The sequence below is a fragment of the Ursus maritimus genome, unplaced genomic scaffold, assembly GCF_017311325.1.
Source record: "Ursus maritimus isolate PB19 unplaced genomic scaffold, ASM1731132v1 scaffold_32, whole genome shotgun sequence".
NCBI lineage: Eukaryota > Metazoa > Chordata > Mammalia > Carnivora > Ursidae > Ursus > Ursus maritimus.
In genome coordinates, this window is record NW_024425786.1 from 1,251,118 (window position 1) to 1,271,885 (window position 20,768).

A 20,768-nucleotide genomic window follows, 5' to 3' on the forward strand; every position below is an offset into this window, starting at 1 on the left:
TTTCTACGGGAAAACCGAACTCTGACCCGCATGTCAACTTTTTTGATGTGATAAAAACAAATCCTCGTAAACATTTTACTGACTTTTTAATTCCAACTTTATTAAAGACAGTGTCCCCTTTCTTGTGGAGTCTTTATCTGAAGCACGACAGGCCGATGCCCGTGAGCAAGTGCTGAGCTGGGCCGGTCACTGGGGCACAGGTGCTGAGGGGCAGGCCCGCGGGTGTCGTCCTGGTTTCAGGCGCTGCAGACTCATGGCTCTGACCAGCTTCCCATAGGTCTTTGGGTTTTAGGCACTGAATGTGTTTATCGTCTGGCTTTTTTGGGCCAATTTTTGCCTGTCTGACATTGAGCTCCTCTTGCTTCTAAGAGGTCACATGAAGACCTTTTACATACTTGATCCCATATTCTACTCTCAGTACTTCAATGATATTCTGAGTCGTACCTTTGATACAACATTTGGCACGTGAGAAGTTGAAACTGGACACTTTTATTTTTCCTAGCGTTTTCCTGATAAATGATCAGGCCTAAAATGTAATGGGAAATTGTCTGCTTGGTCAGGGTGTACATAAAGGGCCTTGGGAAGCGTGGAGCCCCTTTTGTGGGGCTCCTCAGTCTGGGCTGTGGTCACGGCGACCTGTCTCAGGTGGCCGGCCTGTAGTAACCAAGGAGTGTGGAGTGATGCATTCCTGGACGACCATGTCCGCTCAGATCCTGGAACGGTCTGCACAGGCCTCTGCCAGAAGCCTGGGCCGCAGCCTCACACAGGGGCCGGGACATCCTGACCACAGATTCTTGCCCTTTATGAAATGTGATCTTCAGTTCACCCTGACGGCTTTCTTAATATACCTACGCTTCCTTGGAGTTCGTTTCTTAAGGAAGCTCATGACCAAGTACAGTCTCCGGCACACATTAAATACTTTCAAAGACCTGAAAGTAACAAAAAGGTGGCAGGAAGTCGGCTGGACACAGTGGTGACCTGGCGTGAGCAGTCAGCCTGCCCAGGCTCGGGGAGAGCTGAGCTCCAAGAGGCAGCTGTGGGCTAGGTGTGAAGAAAGGAGAACCTCCTGTGTGGGCTGGCCCTGCACCCTGGAGCTCTGAGCAGACCTCCGCTGAAATGCAGACTTCCCTTTTCTAAAATGGGAAACAAACTTGAATGTGTATTAAAAGGTACGAGCCACTCATCTTAGGTGGAGATACAGCTCCTTGGAGTCTTTCTTCTCCTGTGAGTGGACGTGCCTGAGCCACCAAGCAGCCTGCCTCTGACGACGAGGGCAAGGTTTCCAAGTGGTTGGGGTAGGTGGGCTGCTCAGTGGGTAAGCCACATTGTCTGCTGTTCCCCACACTTGCCCATTTTCTCATCACGTGAATGGTTGGTCCCATTTCTGAAACTGACTTCCAACTGTATGGTTTGGGGAAGGGACAGAAACCACCTTGTCCAACACAGTTGAGCTCCTGAAGAAGTGGCCCGGACGTACTGCAGTGGGGGTGTGGTACGGCCCCCAGGCGGGCTCTGCTCCAGCTGCTGCTCGCCATCTGTGCGCTGTGGGCTCGGGGTTAACGGTGGGTGGAGCCCCAGCCCACACTCAGACCAAAGGCCTCGGACCCGCCATTCTGCACGTGGATTCAGCCTCTGTCCCAAGCTGCTGACATAGTTTCGTACGTGACATGAAATAAAGTCTCAGAATTTAATGACTTCTGTGCAACTAAAGTTAACCTTGAGAATAGATCAAGTTTCTCTCCTGATTATTAAGAAAGAGTCCTGGGCTCCTCTGTCCTCGGTCAGGTTAGTGATAGTGCCGCAGGTACACGAGCTTCTGGGGAGGGAACTTCTCCCTGCAGAGAGGGCACTCCGTCTGCAGGGGGAAGGAGGGTCACGTAGGCTGTGGCCAGCACAGTGCCCCCCATGGGCCCCTGAAAGACTCCCGCAGGCCCTCCCACACTGGCATCTGCATTGTACACGTGAGCGATGCACATGTCTCTATTAACTTCAAATGAAGACCATTTCAAAACACTTTTTTCAGAAGACACAAACTTGAAGGGAAGGCCTTAACCCTGGAGGAGCGGGGGAGGGGAGCCGGGAGCAGTGGCCAGGCCAGGGAGGCGGCCCGTCTGTCCACGTGGTGACTGGGCTGGCGACGGGCGTTCCTGGCCGCTACGGAGGGTTGTGTTGAGAGGAGCACACGGTGTCCTGTCTGGCTCAGTCCCAGCAGCCCCGCCCCTGAGGACAGGTTGGACTCTCCCCAGGAAGGTCAGCTGATCTCCCACTAGGTGTTCCTGCCTGGGGCCAGCCGCTTATAGGAGCCGGCACCTGTGTTCTTGAGGAAATCCCTCAAAATGGGGAGCAGGGGCCCAAAGTGGAGACTGACGCTCCACTGGGACCCATGCGGTACAGACGTTTCACAGGTGTTGATTTTGAATCAGCTGCCACCAGGCTCTGAAGCCACGGCCACTGTGAACCCCGGACACAGGCTCTGAGAAATACCCCTTGACCAACCGCTGGAGGTGAATGTCCTCAGGTAAGAAAGAGAACGGGGCGTTTGAACTGTGAGATGCACATCCTGCTCCTCGTTTATCTACCTCACCTCTGCGGCCCTCCCCACCCTCAGCCCTGTGAAGGCTGGATTTGGGCTGAGCCTGCATGGCAGGGCTGGAGGGGGCCCAGGAACCCCACCCCTCCCTGGAGTCAGCATGGAGGGAAGAGATGAGTGGTGTCCTCTGCTCTGGCCACAGGCACCACCCTGAGGTCTCGAAAGGCTGGGCAGGTGGCTGTACATCCTGAGGGCTCCCGTGCAGGTGCTCGTGGTGGGGCATCTGTCTAGCTGGAGGGCTCTGTGTGCAGGCCAGCCGGGCTTCCAAGCAGCGGCGGGGGTGGGGTGGGGGGAGAACTCCAGGAATGGCACCTCACGGCCCGGCTGCTGTCCCCAACTCCCAGCAGCACCTCTGGGTGCACAACTGTAGCCCCGACTCCATGTATGTCCCAATGCGGTGCATCTGGGAGCTTTAGAAGGATGCCCACCCTTCCATCCCCTCCTGAGATACGTCTGGGAAAGGCTTGTTGGTTCCTGGGCACCCCTGGGCTGGCCTGTGCACCTGCTCGTGGAACCTGCACTCAGGAATCACAGCTGCTGACCCTGGGCACACCCACCTTGGTGTCGCACCACTGGGTGATGCACTCCCAGCAGAACAAGTGGCCGCATGGCGTGGCCGTGGAGTGTCTCCGTTCCTCCAGGCACAGCGTACACGTGGAGTTCCTGGAAATGGCTTTCTCTTCCATGTGGCTCCTGGGGGCAGGGCAGGGAGACGCCAACATTTAACGTCAAGAGTCCTGGCAATGCCTGCTCAGAACCACGGCAGCAGTGCTGCGCACAGGGCTGGTCAGCCCCCAGTCCCTGCCCCCACTCCCTAGGCTGGCGCAGCCGAACTGTGCCCTCCCACCACCCCCACACCTGCGGTGAGACAGGCTGCGGTGCAGCTTCCACTCCCGCCGGGCGCGCTGCCTCTGCTGGAAGCCGTACAGCTGCAGGCCCACGGACAGGGCCAGGTGTAGCAGGGAGATGAGTCCCAGCAGCCTGTAGCTTTCTCGAGCCCTCAGGTCCTCCGTGGCTGGGGAGTGGATGCGAAGCTGTCAAGGACCCCAAGGACAGTCACGTGATCAGTTGGCACAACACACTGAGCAGCTTGGGGGCCAGGCCTCCCGCTGGGGGTAGAGTGCCCTATCGAATGAGGCCACAACCTGCCCTCCTGGCGCAAGGTGGGGGACAGAGTGATCGTGGGGCCTCTTTGCCGAGTGAGGAGGGCGGGAGCACCTTGCAAGGTCCGAGCCCCAGGCGGGGGCTGCTGCTGGACAGCTGGGGACCTCACTGCCGAGGGGACTGAGTGAGTGCCGAGTGAGGGCGATGAAGACAGTCACTCTGGCTGCAGGCGAGGGTTTGGGGGGTGGGGGTACATCGGGGGACCCATATGTCAGAAAAGGTACGGGCAAAGAATCCTGAGAAAAACAGCCCAGGGGGTGGGGGGGGAAGCCCCACAGGCACACACTGTTAACCAGCTTCTCTACCACATGAACAGAGAAGCTCCTGGCTTTTAGGACAAACTGGCTCCCCCAGTGACTTGAGACCATCCAGGTGACACTGCAGCTAGCAATGTGCCCAACTTCAGGCCACACTCCTGAAGGGAAAGTCAGTTGCCCTCCACTTCTGGTCTCCCTCCCCTCAGCTGGGAGCCCCCCAACCTGGCCCCATGTGCCCATGCAGAGAAGGCCCCAGGAGAGCAAAAGCTCTCTGGGTTGAGGCTGTTTCCAGCCTCCTTGCTATGGCAGCTCAGCACACACCCTAGCTAACGCTGGGGGCGAGCCGTCAGCTCTCGCGAGTGCGCACACTGAGGGCTGAGGCTAGAGAGGAGAGAGGCAGGTGCTCAGGACAGTGCTGCCAAGCGAGGTGAGGAAGGGGGTGATCAGGAGCCTGAGTTGAGACTCTGGGTGAATCTGGAAGCAAAGGAACCAGGCGAGAGACAGGATGAAAGGTGGGACTGCTCGGCAAGCTCAGACCAAGGAAGGTCCTGGCAGTGACAGGGGGCACTGCTACACCTGAGCCTCTGGCAGGGCAGCTGGGAAGGAGCGGGCGTGGGCCGGGGCCTGGAGCCTCAGGTGGGCTCTCAGAGTAAACGGCAGGGTGGCTTGCAAGCGCTGGCTGCAGGGAGGCAGACGTGCCTCACCCCTAGGGTTGACTTTCTAGGGTCTTTAGCAAATGCGATGCACTAAAACTCCTGTTCTTCAGCAGAGGGTCCTGGCTCTAGCCCTGTGACCACGCTAGCCGCCAGAAGCTGAACACACAGCAGCCAGAGTCGAGCGAGTCCGGACAGCGACTTACGTAAGTGACTCCTGTGAGCCTCTTGGCCAGGTGGTAGAAGGCGCCGCGGATGTAGAACCAGGCAACATGCAGCCGCTGGAGGCAGCCGAGGCCCTGCCTGAGCACCGACACGGCCCGCAGGAGCGTCCTCTTCTGCTGCTCTGTCAGGGTGGCCACGTGCCGGTGCACCCAGTGCCTCGCTCCCGACCGGCCACGCCCGCCCAGTGCCAGGCTGCCCTGCGAGGGCCTGGCACCATCGGCATCGGCCTGCAGCTCGAGCTCCAGGTGCAGCAGGGCCTTGTCCAGCAGGTAGGGCAGGATGGTGTGCAGCGTAACCAGCACGCCACGGCGCAGCCTTGAGGGCACTCTGCTCCGGGATGGGTCCACCTGGATAACGCCAACATACTCCTCCCCAAGGGTCTGGTAGCCTGCCAGGTGAGGGCGTGGGCGTGACCCACGTGAGAAACTGAGGCAGGGGCCTGCCATCCTTTTCTTTTTCCCTGTACTGGATCTTGCTGTCAGGTCCCTGCCTTTCTTCTGAAGGATGATGCTCCACTGGGGACCCTCTGACCTTGCCCTGTGACAGGGCTTAGTGCCAGGACCCCGTCGAGCCACAGAACTCAGCCATAGAGAAACAGTTCCAATGACACTCTGGGCAAAGTCGAGGATAAAGGTCCCCAGCAACACAAAAAGGAAGAGAGGAGGGCACAGATGTGACCCTGGAAGTTTCAGAGGCTCCAGCTGGGGCCTGGCCTCTCCTCCAGGGGAGGGCCCCAGGGTCCCCTCCTACCCTGAGACTGCATCTGGGCCAGCTCCAGGGACACTGGGAAGCACCTCCAGGAGCTTCTCACTCTGCTGGCAGCACCCCCAACCCCACCTCCGGGCTTGGTGTGTTGTGGGTCCCCTGGTCTCAAGGTCCCACCAGGACTGCTACCTGCAAATGTGGTGAGGCCAAAGTAGGCGACATCGGACAGCAGCTCCACCTCTCTCCTGCACTTCAGCCACCTCTTTGCACCTGAGAGAAAAGGGAGCAGGAGCGGGGTGGTAAGGGTCAAATTCTTCCTTGGCTCCTCGGGCTGCCAAGGTCCAGCCACCCCTCCAGCAGGCTGACACCGTCCTAAACCACACTCTTCTCTCGGTCCTGGCCTCCCTGCTGCTCCATGTTTCCCGCCTTGTCTGAGAGTCTCCGGACAAGCTCCCCACCTGCAGCCATGCCCCTCTTCAGGGCCTGCCTGGGTAACTGCTCTGGACCCCAGAAGGGCCACAAGGGCAAGGAGGATAGGACGGTGACTAAGAACCTAAGCCGAGACTGCCGTCCGGCATCAAACCCACCCGCCGCGTAGCTTGTTGTGATCTCGAACAAGTTAAATGCGTCTACGGAACCCCGAGTCCCTCCGTAAAACGGGGTACACGAACGGAGTCCTACCTGGGAACGTTTTGAGAATTAAACAGGCGGCGTTTGTGAAGCACCGAGAACGTTACTTGGCACAAAAGAAGTTGAGGTGTCACGTAACCACAAGCCGTTTCTCCCGCTCACACCTCCGCGCTGCGCCCCCAGCCCCGCTGTCCTCACCCGCCGCCCGGACACACGCTGGGGCCCCCCCCCTCCCCCGCCGCAGGCCCGGGCTCACCCGCCAAGCTATGCAGGGCGCCGCCCGCCGCGCTCCGCAGCCCGCCGCGGTAGTAGTCGTCCTTCTGCGCCGCGCGAACTACCTCCGCGGGACCGGCGGCCGCGAGGGCCATGTCCGCAGCTCGCGGGGGCCGGGGACCCGCCTGGCCACGCCTACGCAGGCGGTACTTGATGACGCCAGCGTGCGACGCAGACCTTGTACGTCCTGACGCGGGGGCGTGGCTGACGGGTACCCGCGCGGGGCGGAGCCGTGCAGGCGTTGGGAGGGGGCAACGTGAACGCGGGCAGGGGAGGGGGCGGGGTCCGGGGGCGGAGCCGCGAGGGGTGAGGGGCGACGTGGGCGCGGGCAGGGCCCGGGGCAGGGGGCGGAGCCGTGCGGGCCAGGGGCGGGCCCAGGGGCGGGGCCGCGAGGGGTCGGGGGCGGAGTCGGGACTCGAGGGTGTAGGTGCGGGCTGGGGCCTGATTCCGGGGCGGAGAGGACTTGATGGGGTTTCCGGCTTCGAAAGCTGATGTGGCGGGTTGGTGGTGAGCAGGGCTCGGGATCCACGGTGACGACGACAAGACAGGCGCCGCTCCTCATCCAGCGGGCTGCCCTGCGCTGGGCTCTGCAAGTGCCAACCCTTGACCCCTCTCAGCTGCCCTGCTCACAGAAGAGGGGTCAAGGGAGGCCACACAGCAGAAGGCCAGCGCTGGGAGAGCCCAAGTGCCCAGCCACAGGCCACAGCTGGACTTGAGCTGCGTGGGGAGGGGCAGGGGAGAGGGAGGTGGGAGGAAGGGTGGGGACCTGCAGCGCGTCTGTGCCCCACCTGCTGCCTGGCCAAGGGAGGGCAGGGGGCGCCCCAGACCGACCTGAGTGGCACCAGGCCTGGCTGGCTGGGGAGGAGAAGCCCCTTGTCCTTTTGGCACTACAGGGCTGAGGAGCCCCGGAGCCTGTACCGACCTTGCCCAGGAGGGCATCGGGCGGGACAGGCTGCAGCGCTTGGCCTCCCCTCTGCTCCCCTCTGCAGGAGCACAGCCCACTGACAAGCAGCCAGGCTGCAGCGTGGCTGTGGAGACTGGCTCAGAGCTCACTGGTGGGTCCCCAGCTGTGGGCAGGCCCCTCCTAGAGGGAAGGCACGGTGGTTCCCGGAGTCCCTCTTGCTACTGGAGCCCCCATGCCCTTTTGGAGCCAAGCCCCTGCCCCTGTCCCTGATTCGTGGAGACAGAGGCTGCCTGAAGCTTCACTGGGCAGCCCAGGGGGGACCCTTCAGTGGGAGAGTGGGCGGGGAGGGGGGGTGGGCAGGTGGAAGACTGAGGCCTTCACAAATTTCTGGTCAACTGCGTTTACCAGTCTGAAACACTCAGCTCCTTCCTGGTCCCAAAGACACCCTGGCCTGTGCGTTTGCACAGACAGACTCAGGGTCCACCGGCACCCAGTCGGCTTTGGTGGAGGCTCCCTTCCCTCACTGGCCGGTCCCACCCGCCTGCTCAGCACCACACCTTCCCGGCAGTTGTCCTGCCGAACCTCATGCCTGAGCAGGGCAAGGCCAGAAGTGATGTGACCAGGTGTGTGTTCTGAGCAGGTGGGACCTGGGGCCACCCGGGTTCAGACTCCGTTTCCAACCCTTGGTGCTGCGGCAGGTCTTCCCTGAGGACTTCAGGTTGGAATCAGATTGCAGAATCGCCAGCAGGTGGCGCGGTCGGCCCATCTGCTCTACCAGGTCAGTGGGTAGAATTTTAGGGGATTAGGGAGTGAGTTTCACCCCAAAGTGTGAATCTGCATCAGAATTCAAGAGGTGGCAGAGTGAGTCTGATCTCCTCTGGCAGAAGGGTAGAGGGCCCTGTGGACCTGCGCCAGGCTTGAGGTGGCCGGCTGGAGTCCAGCCCTGGTGTGGGGCTGCCGTCCTCGGGCTTGGCATACGGTAAGGAGTTGCTCCATTTTTAAACTGAGTGTGCTATTTCCTGCATGCAATGAGGCCAAGCCACTGGCCATGCTGACCAGGAGCACTGCCGGGCTGGTGTCTGACCTCACCAGCTGTGACTTCAGCAGGTCCTTGGTCACCCACAGAGACCTCTCACATACATTCTGCTGTAACCCCCAGACCTCTGTTTTCAGCTCTGTGAAATGGGAATGCTGATAGAATTAGCTGGTGTTTATTTAAGGAGCCTACCATGGCAGCGCATGAGTCACCTGGATCACAGGCCACCCTTGGAGCAGGAGTGTGACTATCAGCACACAGTGTCCCATGTCCCTCCTTGGGATTCCTGCTCTGGCCCCTCACTGAGGCCTGCTGCATACCTCAGCCCCGGGTCCCTGCCTCATCTCCCACCTCCACCCAGCACCACCCAGCAGCCTACTGGGGAAGCCAGCGGTCAGCTGCCAGCTTGTCTGTGTCCCTCTGCTCCACCAGGGAGGCCGGCTTCACCGGGCACAGCCTTCCTGCTTGGGTGGCCGCTGTACCACTAAGCCTGGCACACATCGGTGCTCAGGAAAGCAGTGCCGGGAGGAGAGAAGAAAGAACAACAGTGTGGGTCAGCTTGTTGCCCCTGTTCTCACTAAGGTGGTCTCAGCATGTGACTCCCTCCCCCAATCCCCAGGGCTCAGGGTCCTCCTGTCAGATGCCGGGTGGGGTGCACCCCTGTCCTGGGACTGGGAGTGGGGATTCCCAGGCAGAGATGCCAACCCAGGGGGCAGGAGGTTGGGGGACACGGGAAGCTGGAGAAGGCTGCGTGTGTGTCCAGACGCCACATGCTTTGGTGCTGGGCCCGGGACCCCGATGGGGCAGGTGCCCTGGGGGTGCAGAGCAGAGGTGGGCACTGCTGCCTTTTGTGGGGAGTGGCTTCTGGACAAACCTGGAGAACAGGTTCCTCAACGCTGTGGCTGCCTGGAGGGCTTGGCGGCCCAGGAATGCACCTCACTGTACCGGCTGGCATGGGTGTGCAGCGGCCATGGGGTAGCCATGGGGTGGGCAGGGGCTGGGGGCAGCTGGGGAGAGGAGGGGAGTCCTGGGTGCAGATGGGCAGCACCTCCAGAACGGAGCCAGGGCTGCACACACTGGGACTCCCGCCAGCCCCCTGAGCAGAGGCCTCCTCAGCCAAGGGGTGGTCCCATAGCAGTGCCCAGTGGGGGGGGGCTTGTTAGATGGGGTCAGGACAAGGGGCCGGAGTGCAGAGACTGGGCTTGGGGCTTGGGCTTGTCTGGGAGGTGATGTCCGTGATTCCAGGGCGCAGGTGGGTGGCTGGGGACCAGCGTGTCCTTGTGCTGGTCAGGGATAGGATTTTCCTGGCAGACCTGTGCGTCTGGCAGGAGCAGAGCCAGCCTGGCGCTCTGGGGGCTTGGGGCCATGGTCAGGGTTTCACAGGAGCCACAGCAGGAATCCAAACTTGGGGGCTGAGGAAGGGGTTACCATCATGTGGCAGAGCTAAGAGATCAAAGCTCAAAGAGGCTGTTCTTTGGTTAAAGCAGGCACCAGGTGAACCCCAGGTCTGTCTGGTCCCACATTTGTACCCTAATGGTTTTTCCTGTTGCTGGGCGGGGGTGGGGTCTCCGTGTAGATGTGGCCATCATCCTGGGCTGAGCTGGTTGGTATGACACTAAGGGCCCAAGGAAGAGACAATTCAGGAGGGCTTCCTGGACGAAGAGGCTTTGCACTGGCAGAAAGAGATGGAGGGCTCTATCCGGACAAGGGGGGGTCATCCTCTCGGCCTCTTGTGGTGCTGGAGGGAGAAAGAAAGGGAGGCAGGGGGAAGGCCAGGCCCCTGCAGGGTGGGGTGCCCAGAAGAGTGAAGACCCATGGACCAGGGAGAGCCCGAGAGGGAAGCCTCAGCCAGCCCACGGGCCGGGCAGGGTGTTGAGAGCGGCACCAGTCACCCGTGCACTCCTCTCACTCCGGCCAGGGGAGTGGCCTCCATCCCGGGGTGCTGGGAGGTCAGGCCCTGTCCTGGGGCCATGTCCTAGGTGGGGCTGTGGGCAGGTGGCCACTTTTGAGGGACTGAGTGCTGGAGGCTCTTTGGAGACTCTCCTGGGGTGCCACTGTCCTCCTAGCAGCCTCTTTGTTGTGGCGAGCGGGGGATGGGGCTGCCGCGTCTGCACAGTGATGCGACCCTGGACAGGTCTCCACCTCTCCTGGGCCTTGGTTTCCTCTTCTGTGGTGAAAGGCTGTAGAGACACTCACCTCTCAGGGCTCTGAGAGCCACAGGACACGTGCACAGTGCTGGCAGGCATGGACTCTGGGCGGCTGAGTGGGCTCGGGGTCCTGGGAAGTGCGGACAGCAGGTGGTAAAAGCCTCCGCTGGCAGAGCAGGGGTTTGTTGGTGCCTGTGCCGGGGAGGTCAGTCTGGGGGGCACTGCTGACCTGTCCCTGCTCTGTTTGCAGAGCAGGTGCTGGCCTGCGGTAGGGGGAGGGACTGCGTGGGCGGGTGACGCCGGTAGGACAGGTGCTCCTGGGGACCCACCCTGCCCCTGTCTCCTCCAGGTCAGGGCTCTGGGAGCACCACGATTGGCTGCGGTGCTGCGTCTGTTGCTTTCTGAGCGTGGGATCTGGAGATCTGTTCCAACCTACTGACGTCGGCAGCTGCCAAGGGCAATAGCTCCTCCCTCTCCTCCGCCCCGCTCGGGGTGCGCTCCGGTGAGCCAGAAAGAGGCGGAGGGGTTATTGTAGCTTCAGGGTTGAAGAACTGAGGCTATTGAAGGCCCATGACCTACCCGGTCTTAGATGTGAGAGTCTGGAAGTGACAAGGCCTGTGAGGTCTCCTGCGTGTGGGACAGGGGCTCCTGCCAGCGGCCTGAGTGTGCCCTGGGGCTCTCCTGTGCGAGGAGAGGCCAGTGGGCAGGGGCTGAGGTCTCCAGCCAAAGGCTCTGGGTATTCCCGCCCCTCTGCACACTCATTGTTGGGGCCCGTTTATTGGCTATAAACCGACAAACAGGTGTGACCTACCAACACGTGTCACCAAAGGCCAGGGCCGAGTGGGGACCTGACGAGGGGCATGCCCCCGCTGGATTTGGCGGTTCTGGGCGTGTGGCGGGGCTGAGCACGCTTACAGGTCAGCCCCTGGTCCCTGCCTCACCACCCCTGCAGCACCGAACCGTCTTATCTTGGCTCCAGAGCCTTCAGAGGCCCCAGTCCCTGGAGGAGAGGGTTGTAGGTCTGACCTTGGCACTGGAGGCCCCATGGATTTTACGGGCACCTTGAAAGTGGGGTTGCAGGAACACGGGTGCCCTGTTAGGTGAACGCTGCCCCTGCCCAGAGGGTACCTCCAGGTACCATCTCGTCCAGGACTGTCCCTCCAGTCTCCCTGCTCCACGTGCCTACACAGGCGTGATCCCCCTTCACAGTCCTTTATGATCGGGGGAAGTGGTCTGCTGCCTGCTTCCTTAAAACGTGAGCCGGGTAAGTGTGGCACTTCTGATGGATCACTGCACTGTCCCTGGTTCTAGGAGGGGCTTCAGAAGTTTTCCTGAACAAAGAAAGGAACAAATGACCTCTCGTTTTGGGGCCGAGGGCAGGAAGGGGTGCCCCCAAACAGCCGCTCCTGGCCTGGGGGCTGGCAGGGTCCTTGCAACCTTGCCCCGGCCCCTCCTTCCCCCTTGCTCTGTGGCCCCAGCAGACGGCCTGGGGTGCCGTCGGGTGAGGGGAGCCTGGCAGGCAGGACTTTAGGAGGTGTCCCCTCACGCAGTCTCCACTGGAGACAGTGGCCCAGGTGTCCTCTTGTGCCTGTGGGATAGCTCAGCTGTGTCCCCAGGCCATCCACAGGGGTGGGGGCAGTGGGCATGTGCGCAGCTCCTCCAGCCTTGCTTGGCCCTGGGCACCTGCCTGGGATCACCAGGGCGGGGGGGGGGGGGTAGCTCATCCAGGGGCTCAGGCAGTTGGAAGAGGCATTTGGGGAGACCAGGCCAGTGGGCTCGCCTTTTGTCCTTAGTCTCCGAGGCCTTGGATTCTGGGAGCAGGCTGGAGGTGGAGGACAGGTCTGTGGACTATGGGCGAAGGTGGGCCTGGGTGCAAGCTTCCGGCCCTGTCCCCTGGGTTGTCCTAGAACCCTGTGGGCAGGGCCGGAAGCCTTGGGCAAGTCCCCAGCGCCTCGATAACATGGGCACCAGAGGGGAGCACAGAGCACGGGATGCGGCAAGGGATGGCCAAGGTGGCTCCCAGCCTCTAGTGGGGCATTTCCCCGCCTGGAGCCTGTTTCCCCCCACCCCTGCCCCTGGTGCAAAATGGGGTGAGTAATGTCCCACTGCCTTTTTTTTAAATCGCAGCCACTCCCGTGCCCATGACCTGTCCCAGCCACCCCCTCTCCTGGGCTGAAAGCCCCCTGACCCCTGTTATTCCCAACTCAGCCTTACCCGGGCCGCCATGCATCATGGTCCCCAGCACCCCTGAACCCCCACGTCCAGTTAGAGGACACCCCCACCCTGGGCCCGACACCCCTCACCATGCTGGCATCCTTGCTGTCCAAGGCCCCCCCAGTGTCTGCTCCCCATCCCTCAGTGGTGGCTCCAAGGACAGTCCTCTCTCCCTGCCCCCGGCCGTGCACCCACCTGCGAGCATAACACTTCTCAAGAGGATACGCTTCCTACCCCGCTTCCTCTCCTTTCCACCCCCACCGCACCAGGCCCAGGCCTCCCAGGCCTGTGGGCCTCCGTGGCCCTCCTCCCTCGTGGGACCCGAGGGACCCCCTCTGTCTCCCTGTCAGTCTGCTCTGGCTGCCTGCTTCCACGCGCCTGCCCAGCCGGCCACCCCAGGTCGCGTGGGTCCTGGGTGTGCCGTTGGTGGGCCTGCAGTCACGGACGCTCACGGTGAAGCTGCCAGCAGAGGGAGAGGAGACTTCTGATCTGTGCCCCTCCCCCTAGCAGCCGGGCGTGGGAGGCCACGGCCTGCCCCACGGGGGTGTGAGGACAGTGAGGAGGAGCAGGGACAGCTGCCCCCAGCGGTGGCGGGCCCTCCGCCGAGAGATGAGCTCCTTCAGCTGCGCAGGCTAATCCTTGGAGGACGCCAGGGGCTTCAGGCCCAGTTCAGTCGCGCTGGGACCTGGGGCTCCGCACCAGCCCCAGGCCGTGGATCAGAGGGCCCTTCCTGCCGCACAGCCTTTGCACACACTGTCGCTTCTGCCTCAAGTGTCCCCCTCTGCAGAGGGTCCTGCTCACGGCCGAAGCCGGGGCATGGCCGGCCCCTGGGCCCCTCTGAGCCCCTTTGCACCCTCCTCCGCTCTGCAGCTTTGCGGCCGCTTGGCTGGTGGGTACGGTGCTGTCTCAGGGTCTCTGGCCATGGGTCAGGAGCTCAGTGAGTGCCGGGCTAAGGACGCAGGGGTGCGGGGACATGCCCTGGGCCGCCTCCTCCCTCCTCCTGCCCCAAGCCTTGACTTACCTCTCGCTGTCAGCAGACTCCAGCCTCCACCCCAAAGACCAGCATCTCTTTTGCGCTGCGGGGAGCTGTCGGATGGAGGCATTCGAGGCAGGGTCTCTGCTGTCCCTCACGGGCCCTAGGCTGTAGGATTCCATTTTAACCACCCCCTCCCATGCTATGGGGTGGAGAACCCCCTTACATCCCCCCCTGGAGCTGCCTGTCGGGCCCCGAGTGGCACTTTCAAGTGGAGAAGATGGGGTTCAGGCAGGGGCAGGGAGCCTCCGGTCTGTTGGTGGGTGTGGGGGCTTCCCAGGCCTATCTCCGTTTGTGGGGTGGAAACCCAGTTCTTTGTGCCCTGCCCCCATGGGGTGTCCTCCTGGTAAAAGCACGGGAAGGCGTCCTCAGGCGCGGGGGTCCCAGGGCGTGAAGACTGGGAGTGGCCTGTGCCTGCCTTCCAGGCTGGGCTTCTCTGGACCCCCAGCTCGTGGACACCACATCTGCTGTCTCCTGCAGGGGAGAGGGTACTCAGCACCCACTTTACGGATGAGGAAACCAAGGCTCAGAGAGAAGCTTCCGGGCTGTGGTTTCGAACCGCGTTCTGACCGTGAGACCCCCACTTCCTCAGGAGTCCTCAAGCGCAGAGAGCCGCAGGGACCACTCCTCGCGACAAATGGATCGCCATTTGCCCGTCTGGTCCGGCCGAGATGCGCCCTGGAGGGTGTTCGCGGTGCATCTTTTGTCTTTGGTATTTCTCAGCATGGATAGTGTTGTTTTGCCGCAATTTTAAAAAATCAGGAAACGGACCCGTTTCCAATCTGAGCAATTTCTTGGGGACCCCGGAGTGTTTTGTGCAGCGGTGACTGAGCCGTGCGCGTGGGCTCGCGAGCCGGCTGGGAGGTCTCCAGGAATTCCGAGAGCTGGTTGTGACACACGGCCGTTATTAAAATCAAATTAAACTAATTAAATTATGTAAAACATATAAATTATAAAAAAAGCAAGGTAATGAACAGTCACACTTGTCGCCTCTTGATCAGTCACCATGCTGTTATCTGCATCCTTATCTTGACACCGCGGAGCCTGTGCCATCTGCCCCACGGAAGTCCCGGGGGGATGGGGTGTGACCGCGTTTCCTCCCAGCTGGAAATTGGCTGCCACGGGCGTATTTCCATGGAAATTGGCAAACAGCACCCATCAAGGCTTTTACCCCCAGGGAGCAGGTTGATAAATCTTGACCAGGACGTTCCTGGTTATTAGCATTAGCTGATACTTACTACGTTAGACATGAAAACTAATCACTTAAAACACTCTTGTTGATGCAGTCTCACTAAATAAAAACCAACGGATTACGTGTGAATATAAAGAATATTCCTCATTTTTTGTCGGGGTGGCGTTGAGGTGTGGTGTTCTGTTAGTTTCAGGTGCACTCGCCGTCCTGCGCGTCACGCCGCCCCCAGCACGATGACGTAATTGCGTCTTGCTGACTGTATTCCCCACGCTGTCCTTTCCATCCCGGGACTTATCTCTCCATCCCCCCACCTGCCTCCCCTCAGGAGACCCCCAGCGCGTTCTCTGTATCCGAGAGTCTGTGTCTTAGCTCCTTTGCTCTGTTTTAGGTCCCACAGGTGTATGAGATCATGCGGTGTTTGTCTTTCTCTGACGGACTGATTTCACTCAGCATAATAGCCTCTAGTTCCGTCCACGTCGTTGCAGATGGCAAACTTGCTCTTTTTGACGGCCGAGTAATATTCCACGGTGCGTAGACCGCGTCTTCATCTATCGACGGGCTCCTGAGCTGCTTCCGTGTCTTGGCTTCCGTAAATAATGCTGTGGTAAACATCGGGGTGCTTACATCTTGTCGGTTAGTGTTTTTGTATCTTTGGGTAAACACCGAGCAGTGGAATTACTGGCTCATATGGTAGCTCTGTTTATAATTTTTGAGGGACTACCGTACTATTTTCCATAGTGGCCGCACCAACTTACATGAATATAAATAACATTTGATGAGAAATAATCTTTTGCCCCCCAAACCAAATCCAGTGAGGGGGGTGGTGGTGCTGTGCGTTGTTGCAGGTCTCCGTGGTGCGGGGCCAGAGGAGGGGGCCGGGCTCTGGATCTGCTGCTGCACCGTGGCCACCGCACGCACTGTCGGGGGTGGGGGGGACGCTCGCGAAGGAGCCCCCCCGCTGCGCACAGCAGCACGCGGTTGTCAAGGCTGCCACAGCCAAGCCCGGAGGGAGTGGGGGGCAGAGTGGAGCCCGGCGGCCGCGTGCGGTTCTGCTCGCCCGGCCCCGGCAGCCTGTGTTCCCTGTAGTGCGTCTCTCCCCGAGCACGGGTCGGGCTGGAGACCACCGGCCGGCCGGTTGGGGGCGTGGAGGTCCCCAACGTTGACACGTTGGATTCTCTGTCACGAGCGTCGCCACGCTGTCGTGAGGAAAAGCCTTCCAACACTTGGGAGCCATCAGACTCGCAGTGGTGGCTCCGTGTTCTCCAAAATGCTCATTTTTACTCCAGCTTGAATGTTGTCATTGGCAGGAGATCCCACCACTCTGCTTTTTAGGCGGCGGGCTTGCTTTATCCGGTTTTGAGAGAACGGCTGCCAGATGTTACGGGCACCCGAGCCACGCAGCGCAAGCTGGAGTTGTTCTTTCCAGCAAACGCCGCTGCGCGCCCCAGCTGGCCACCGCCCCCGGAGCGCCTCCTCCTGGAGCACCCCGTGGCCACCGCAGCAGAGGTGGCGGAAGGAACGACCCAGCGCCGCTTGCAGTTGTTCCTGATCCGTGTGGAGCATGGTCCACGGTTGTGCTAACGTGGGAACAGGGAAGAAGACGATTATCATGCAAACACAGCAGACCACGGGCCCCATTCTGGAGGTTCTGGGGTCCCCGGGGGTCCCCGTGGGCTGCACTTCGGGAAGCAGGGCCCCACTCCGGTCTCTTGTTCCTGCAGTTCTCATGCAGTGTCTCGTTCTTCTTGTGCGTCCCCCCTCTGGACGGGGCTGCTGCGAACCTCTTCCCCCCGCCCTTGGGGGCCTGGGGGGTGTTCTCTCTGGAGCAGAGCGCTGCGTCCCCAGCCGTACAGATGTGTCCTGCCTGGCCCCCCCACCCCTGGGGGTCGTTCCCAGCCAGCAGATGCCAGTGGAGAGGCAGCCCTGCTGCCGGGTGCTGACACCGGTGGGGGTGGGCAGAGGGGTGAGGCGGGAGGACAAGACTGGGGGCAGGCTGGGGCTTGTGGTGGGCCCCTCGGCACTCCTGGAGGGAGCCAGCCGCTCTGCAGAACACAGCAAGGGGGCGCCCATCGGAGCCAGCAGGGGGAGGAAGCCCGTGGGAGGACGCGCCAGCCCTCCCTATGGGCAAGGGCAGCGAGGGTGGGCGGGGCACCACGGACTGACACGGACTGATGACGACCACATTGTCCTCTGGGGGCTTGGTGGGGGGGCATTCTGTGGGGGCGGGCCTGCCCGTCCGGGTGTGCGCATCACTCCCTTGGCACTCAGGCTCGGGCTGGGCCACCCTCCCGCCTGTCTGGGCCTGGGCTGTATGTCCTGATTAAACAGGCTGGCACTGGGGGGCAGGGGTCAAGGGGGCCTCTCCACCCTGTCCCCAACACCTGGCCCGGCCTGGCACTGAACAGTGTCATCCACGAGTGCTCGCCTGCAGGCGTGGCCAGTTCCCAGGACTCGACGTTGGCATCTGGGTGGGGTCTGAGCAGAGGCTGAACACCTGAGACAGGAGGTGGCCGTCCTCACCTGGGGCCCTGCAAGGAGAAGCAGGCCCAGCTGCGGACAGCCCCCCGACCCGCAGCCCCCACCCCACAAGGCTGCTGTCTCGGCTGCCCCTAGACTGTTGGGGGCCCAGCATGGCTGGAAGTGAGGGGCACCACGAGGGGCCCTGGCATGGCTCAAGGGGCGGGGGTTGCTGGTGAGGGGCTCAGCTCACACGGCAAGGTGCAGCGGGCTCATGCCAACGGCTGACCTCATGGTCCTTCACGGCCGTGCCTCGGCTTGCGGTGCGGCGCTGTTGCCTAATTAGCTTCTACCGTGCCAGGCCCGCCGAGCCCCACGCCCGGCCCGCGCTTACAGACGTGTCCAGGCACGGATCCTGGGCTCCCATTGCAGCAGGAAGCCGCAGTGCCTGCTCGGGAACCCGGCAGTCGCCGGCTGGGACCGTGGCAGGAGCTGGCCTCGTGGGCTGCGCGGCCGAGGGGCTGCAGCGATCCGGCTGCCTCGGGGGAACTTGGGCCGGGAGACCCCACACCTGCCGGTGAGCCTGGAGCCGGGGCGTCAGGAGGGGTGACCGGGAGCAGAGGGTGGGTCTGTGAAGGGCTGTAGCGGGCACAGCCTGGTTGGGGGCTGGAGGGGACCCATGAGTCCTGGGTGCCCTGGCCTTTGGCCGCCTGGTGCTCTCCCCATGCTCTTCGGAGGCATAGGACTCCAGAGAGACCTGGCCGGCGAGCTCCTAGGTCTGCCGCTGCTCTCGGAGGGGGTAGGCCAGGTGGAGGCCTGGGGGCTGGAGTATGCCAGGATGACGGAGGGACAGACTCCTGGGGGATTGCAGGGAGCCCCAGAGGCCTGGGCTTCAAGAGAGTCATGCACTAAGGCTGACCCGCGGGGACCTGGGGAGGGGGGTGCCTCGGGGAGTCTGGGCCTGCCCACCTTCAGTCATTCTTCCTACTTGGGCAGAGCATGGCTCTGGGTGTCTGGAGGGCCCAGGTCTCCCGATGTCCACCCAGGGCTAGGCCCGGAAGCTCTGTCCTGGGCCCAGTGGCCTCCCACCTCGGCCTCGGCGGCCTCTCTCTGGCCCCCAGGGAGGAGGAAGTCCCTGGAGGGAGCCAGCCAGGGGTGTGAGGAGGAGCTGGATGGATGGGGGGGGGGTTCCAAGCAGGAGAAGAGCCTGAGCAGAGGCTGGTGGGGCTGAGACTCGGGGGAGCTCAAGGAGGTGGGCAGAGCCTGGGACCCTGTCAGGGTTTTGGAGAACAAAGTGGCTCAATCCTCAGGACAGATTGTCAGGTGGCCGACAGGGCCCGAACCCCAGGGCTGGGGGTGACGGTGCCGTGGGAGCCGGGGCTGTGGCAAGGGCAGGGGGCAGCGTCCTCGGGCTGCTCCTGTGCCCCGGGGCCCCCACCGTGGCCCGCAGCAGGCGAGCACCTCCTTCCCAGCCGAAGGTGCTGGCGGATTTCTGCGAAATGATGCCTGTTTTGCGTTTGAACTTCACGGAGCTGTGGCAAAGTCCCAGCACCGACCAACGGTCATACTTTGGTGCTGGAGCCGTTGCTATGGTGCCCGGCCCTCACCTGGGTGGGCTGTTGATCTCTAGGGATGGTGAGCCGGGCTGCCCTACAGCAGCGCCCCCACCATCCCACCCCCGTGTTGGCCTGGATGGCCGGCCAGTTCTCACCCGCCCGCTGCCCTGCCCTCTCTCTAGGTGTGTGATGACACATAGGCCCAGCCTCTACTCCAGAGGGGGACGCCAGGGGCCCCGGGAACAGAGGGACCTTGGAGCACCTTCTTCCTGCCTCCCGCGGGTCGCGGGCCCCAGCTGGTGACGCAGACCAGCCCCGCCTCTCGCCTGCTGCCCCCACCGCCGAGAGCCCTCCACCCCTCCGTGATGGCTCCCCCGCCAGAGGACCCAGGGCCCCATCTGGAGAGTGGACAGTCTTTCCTGAACATCAATATTCTGCCTGTGGGTGAGTGAGGCCTCTGGTCAGACACGGATGTGGCTCTGAGTCCAGCTGTCCCACTGGGAGAAAGAGCTTCCCCGGAACAGGTGGGCCGCTGTGGGCAGAGGGCCCAGCACGCGATGCCAAGAGCACTGGTGTGCCCCTGTTCCCAGTGCACGAGGATGACATGTCTTTGCTGGTCTTTTTCCAAGATGGGCTGGGGTAGCCCCACCCACGTTCCCTGGCTTCCCCCTAGCTGAACAGGAACTGTGGCAGCTCAAGTGTGTCCAAGGGGCCTCTCTGTGGCTTCCGGCCAAGGCGATGCAGGCTTCCTCCAGGGCTGGGGCTGGGGTGGGAGACAGGGACTGGAGCAAGGTCACTTGGCCAGTCCCTGCAGCCTGGGTGTGGCCTCCCCTCAAGGGCCAGGGCAAGGGGTGGCATAGGGAACAGACTTTCCTTTTAGGAAGACAGCTTCAGGGCTGCCGGCTCTCCCGCCAGCTCTGTCCATCGCAGTCAGACCCCTGGGATCCTGCGCCAGCTCGGGGGTTCTCAGCACAGCTGGGCTCTGCGTCCGGGGGGGCTCTTGGCGTCGCTGGGCCTGTCCTCTCTGTGCTTTCCTGTGACATCTGTGGTCTCGGGAATAGGCTAATGCTGGTTTGGAGCCTGCTATCTCCTCTCCCAACTTCAGAAGCATGGGACCGTCACGTGCACGCCGTGAAGTGCTCACATCTTAGGTGTGTGGGTGGATAAGGTCCCGCCACGGGAAGCAGCCAGGGAACCACTGCCTTATATTTGTTCTCAGCACTTCGGCTCACAACATTGGGAATCACACAGGTGCATAGGTGTGCAGGCGAGCCTGGCCAGGTGTGAGAGCCCTGCCCGAGGGCAGGGTGGGTGTCCGCCCTCCCCAGCAGCACAGGCTCGCCTGTAGACACGGGCTCCAGTGTCTCTCCTGCTGTGTAATTTGCTCCAGGCCCTGCCAGAGACGATCTGCCCACATGGAAGAATTACACACCACTTGGGTGTGAGCCTGCAGGCTGGGCCCAGGCTCTCGGAGAAGCGAGGGGCTATCCCCTGGGGTCCCAGGGCAGTTGGCTGCCACGTCCTGAGCATCCGGCATGGTGGGCGGAGTCCCCACTCTGGGCTCAGGCCCCTCCGGCCAGGGTGGAGCTGCTACCTCAGGACTGGGGTCCTGCCAGCCCCCGGCTCGGGATTTGGGGTTCGGGAGTGCGAGCTTGGGGCGACTGGAGCCGGGGGGCCTGCAGCACCCACCTTGTGTGCCATCGCCCCTGAGTGTCGCTGGCTCTCCTGCTCT

At 62.1% G+C, this 20,768-nt stretch overlaps 1 protein-coding gene and 1 long non-coding RNA gene across 6 annotated transcripts; one reads left to right on the plus strand and one right to left on the minus strand.

Moving 5' to 3' along the window:
• Positions 1-82: 82 nt before the first annotated feature.
• Positions 83-6,646, minus strand: PEX10 (peroxisomal biogenesis factor 10). Of its 2 annotated transcripts, none has more exons than XM_040645659.1 (6): positions 6,481-6,646; positions 5,784-5,864; positions 4,871-5,277; positions 3,449-3,624; positions 3,148-3,283; positions 83-1,835 (listed from the first exon to the last, which is right to left on the minus strand). In XM_040645659.1, exons 1-6 carry the CDS (start codon positions 6,590-6,592, stop codon positions 1,782-1,784), a joined length of 966 nt encoding a protein of 321 aa, XP_040501593.1. In that variant the 5' UTR covers positions 6,593-6,646; the 3' UTR covers positions 83-1,781. The 2 variants fall into 2 exon arrangements, with proteins under 2 accessions (XP_040501593.1, XP_040501592.1); XM_040645658.1 differs by having other exon boundaries at positions 83-1,855.
• A 261-nt stretch (positions 6,647-6,907) lies between these two features.
• Positions 6,908-15,149, plus strand: LOC103678431. Of its 4 annotated transcripts, none has more exons than XR_005839006.1 (4): positions 6,908-7,004; positions 8,100-8,179; positions 10,934-11,086; positions 14,312-15,149. It is a non-coding gene; the product is annotated as an uncharacterized LOC103678431 (long non-coding RNA). The 4 variants fall into 4 exon arrangements; XR_005839005.1 differs by having other exon boundaries at positions 6,917-7,004; positions 8,042-8,179; XR_572679.2 differs by lacking the exon at positions 6,908-7,004 and adding an exon at positions 7,028-7,552 and having other exon boundaries at positions 8,042-8,179.
• Positions 15,150-20,768: the final 5,619 nt, after the last annotated feature.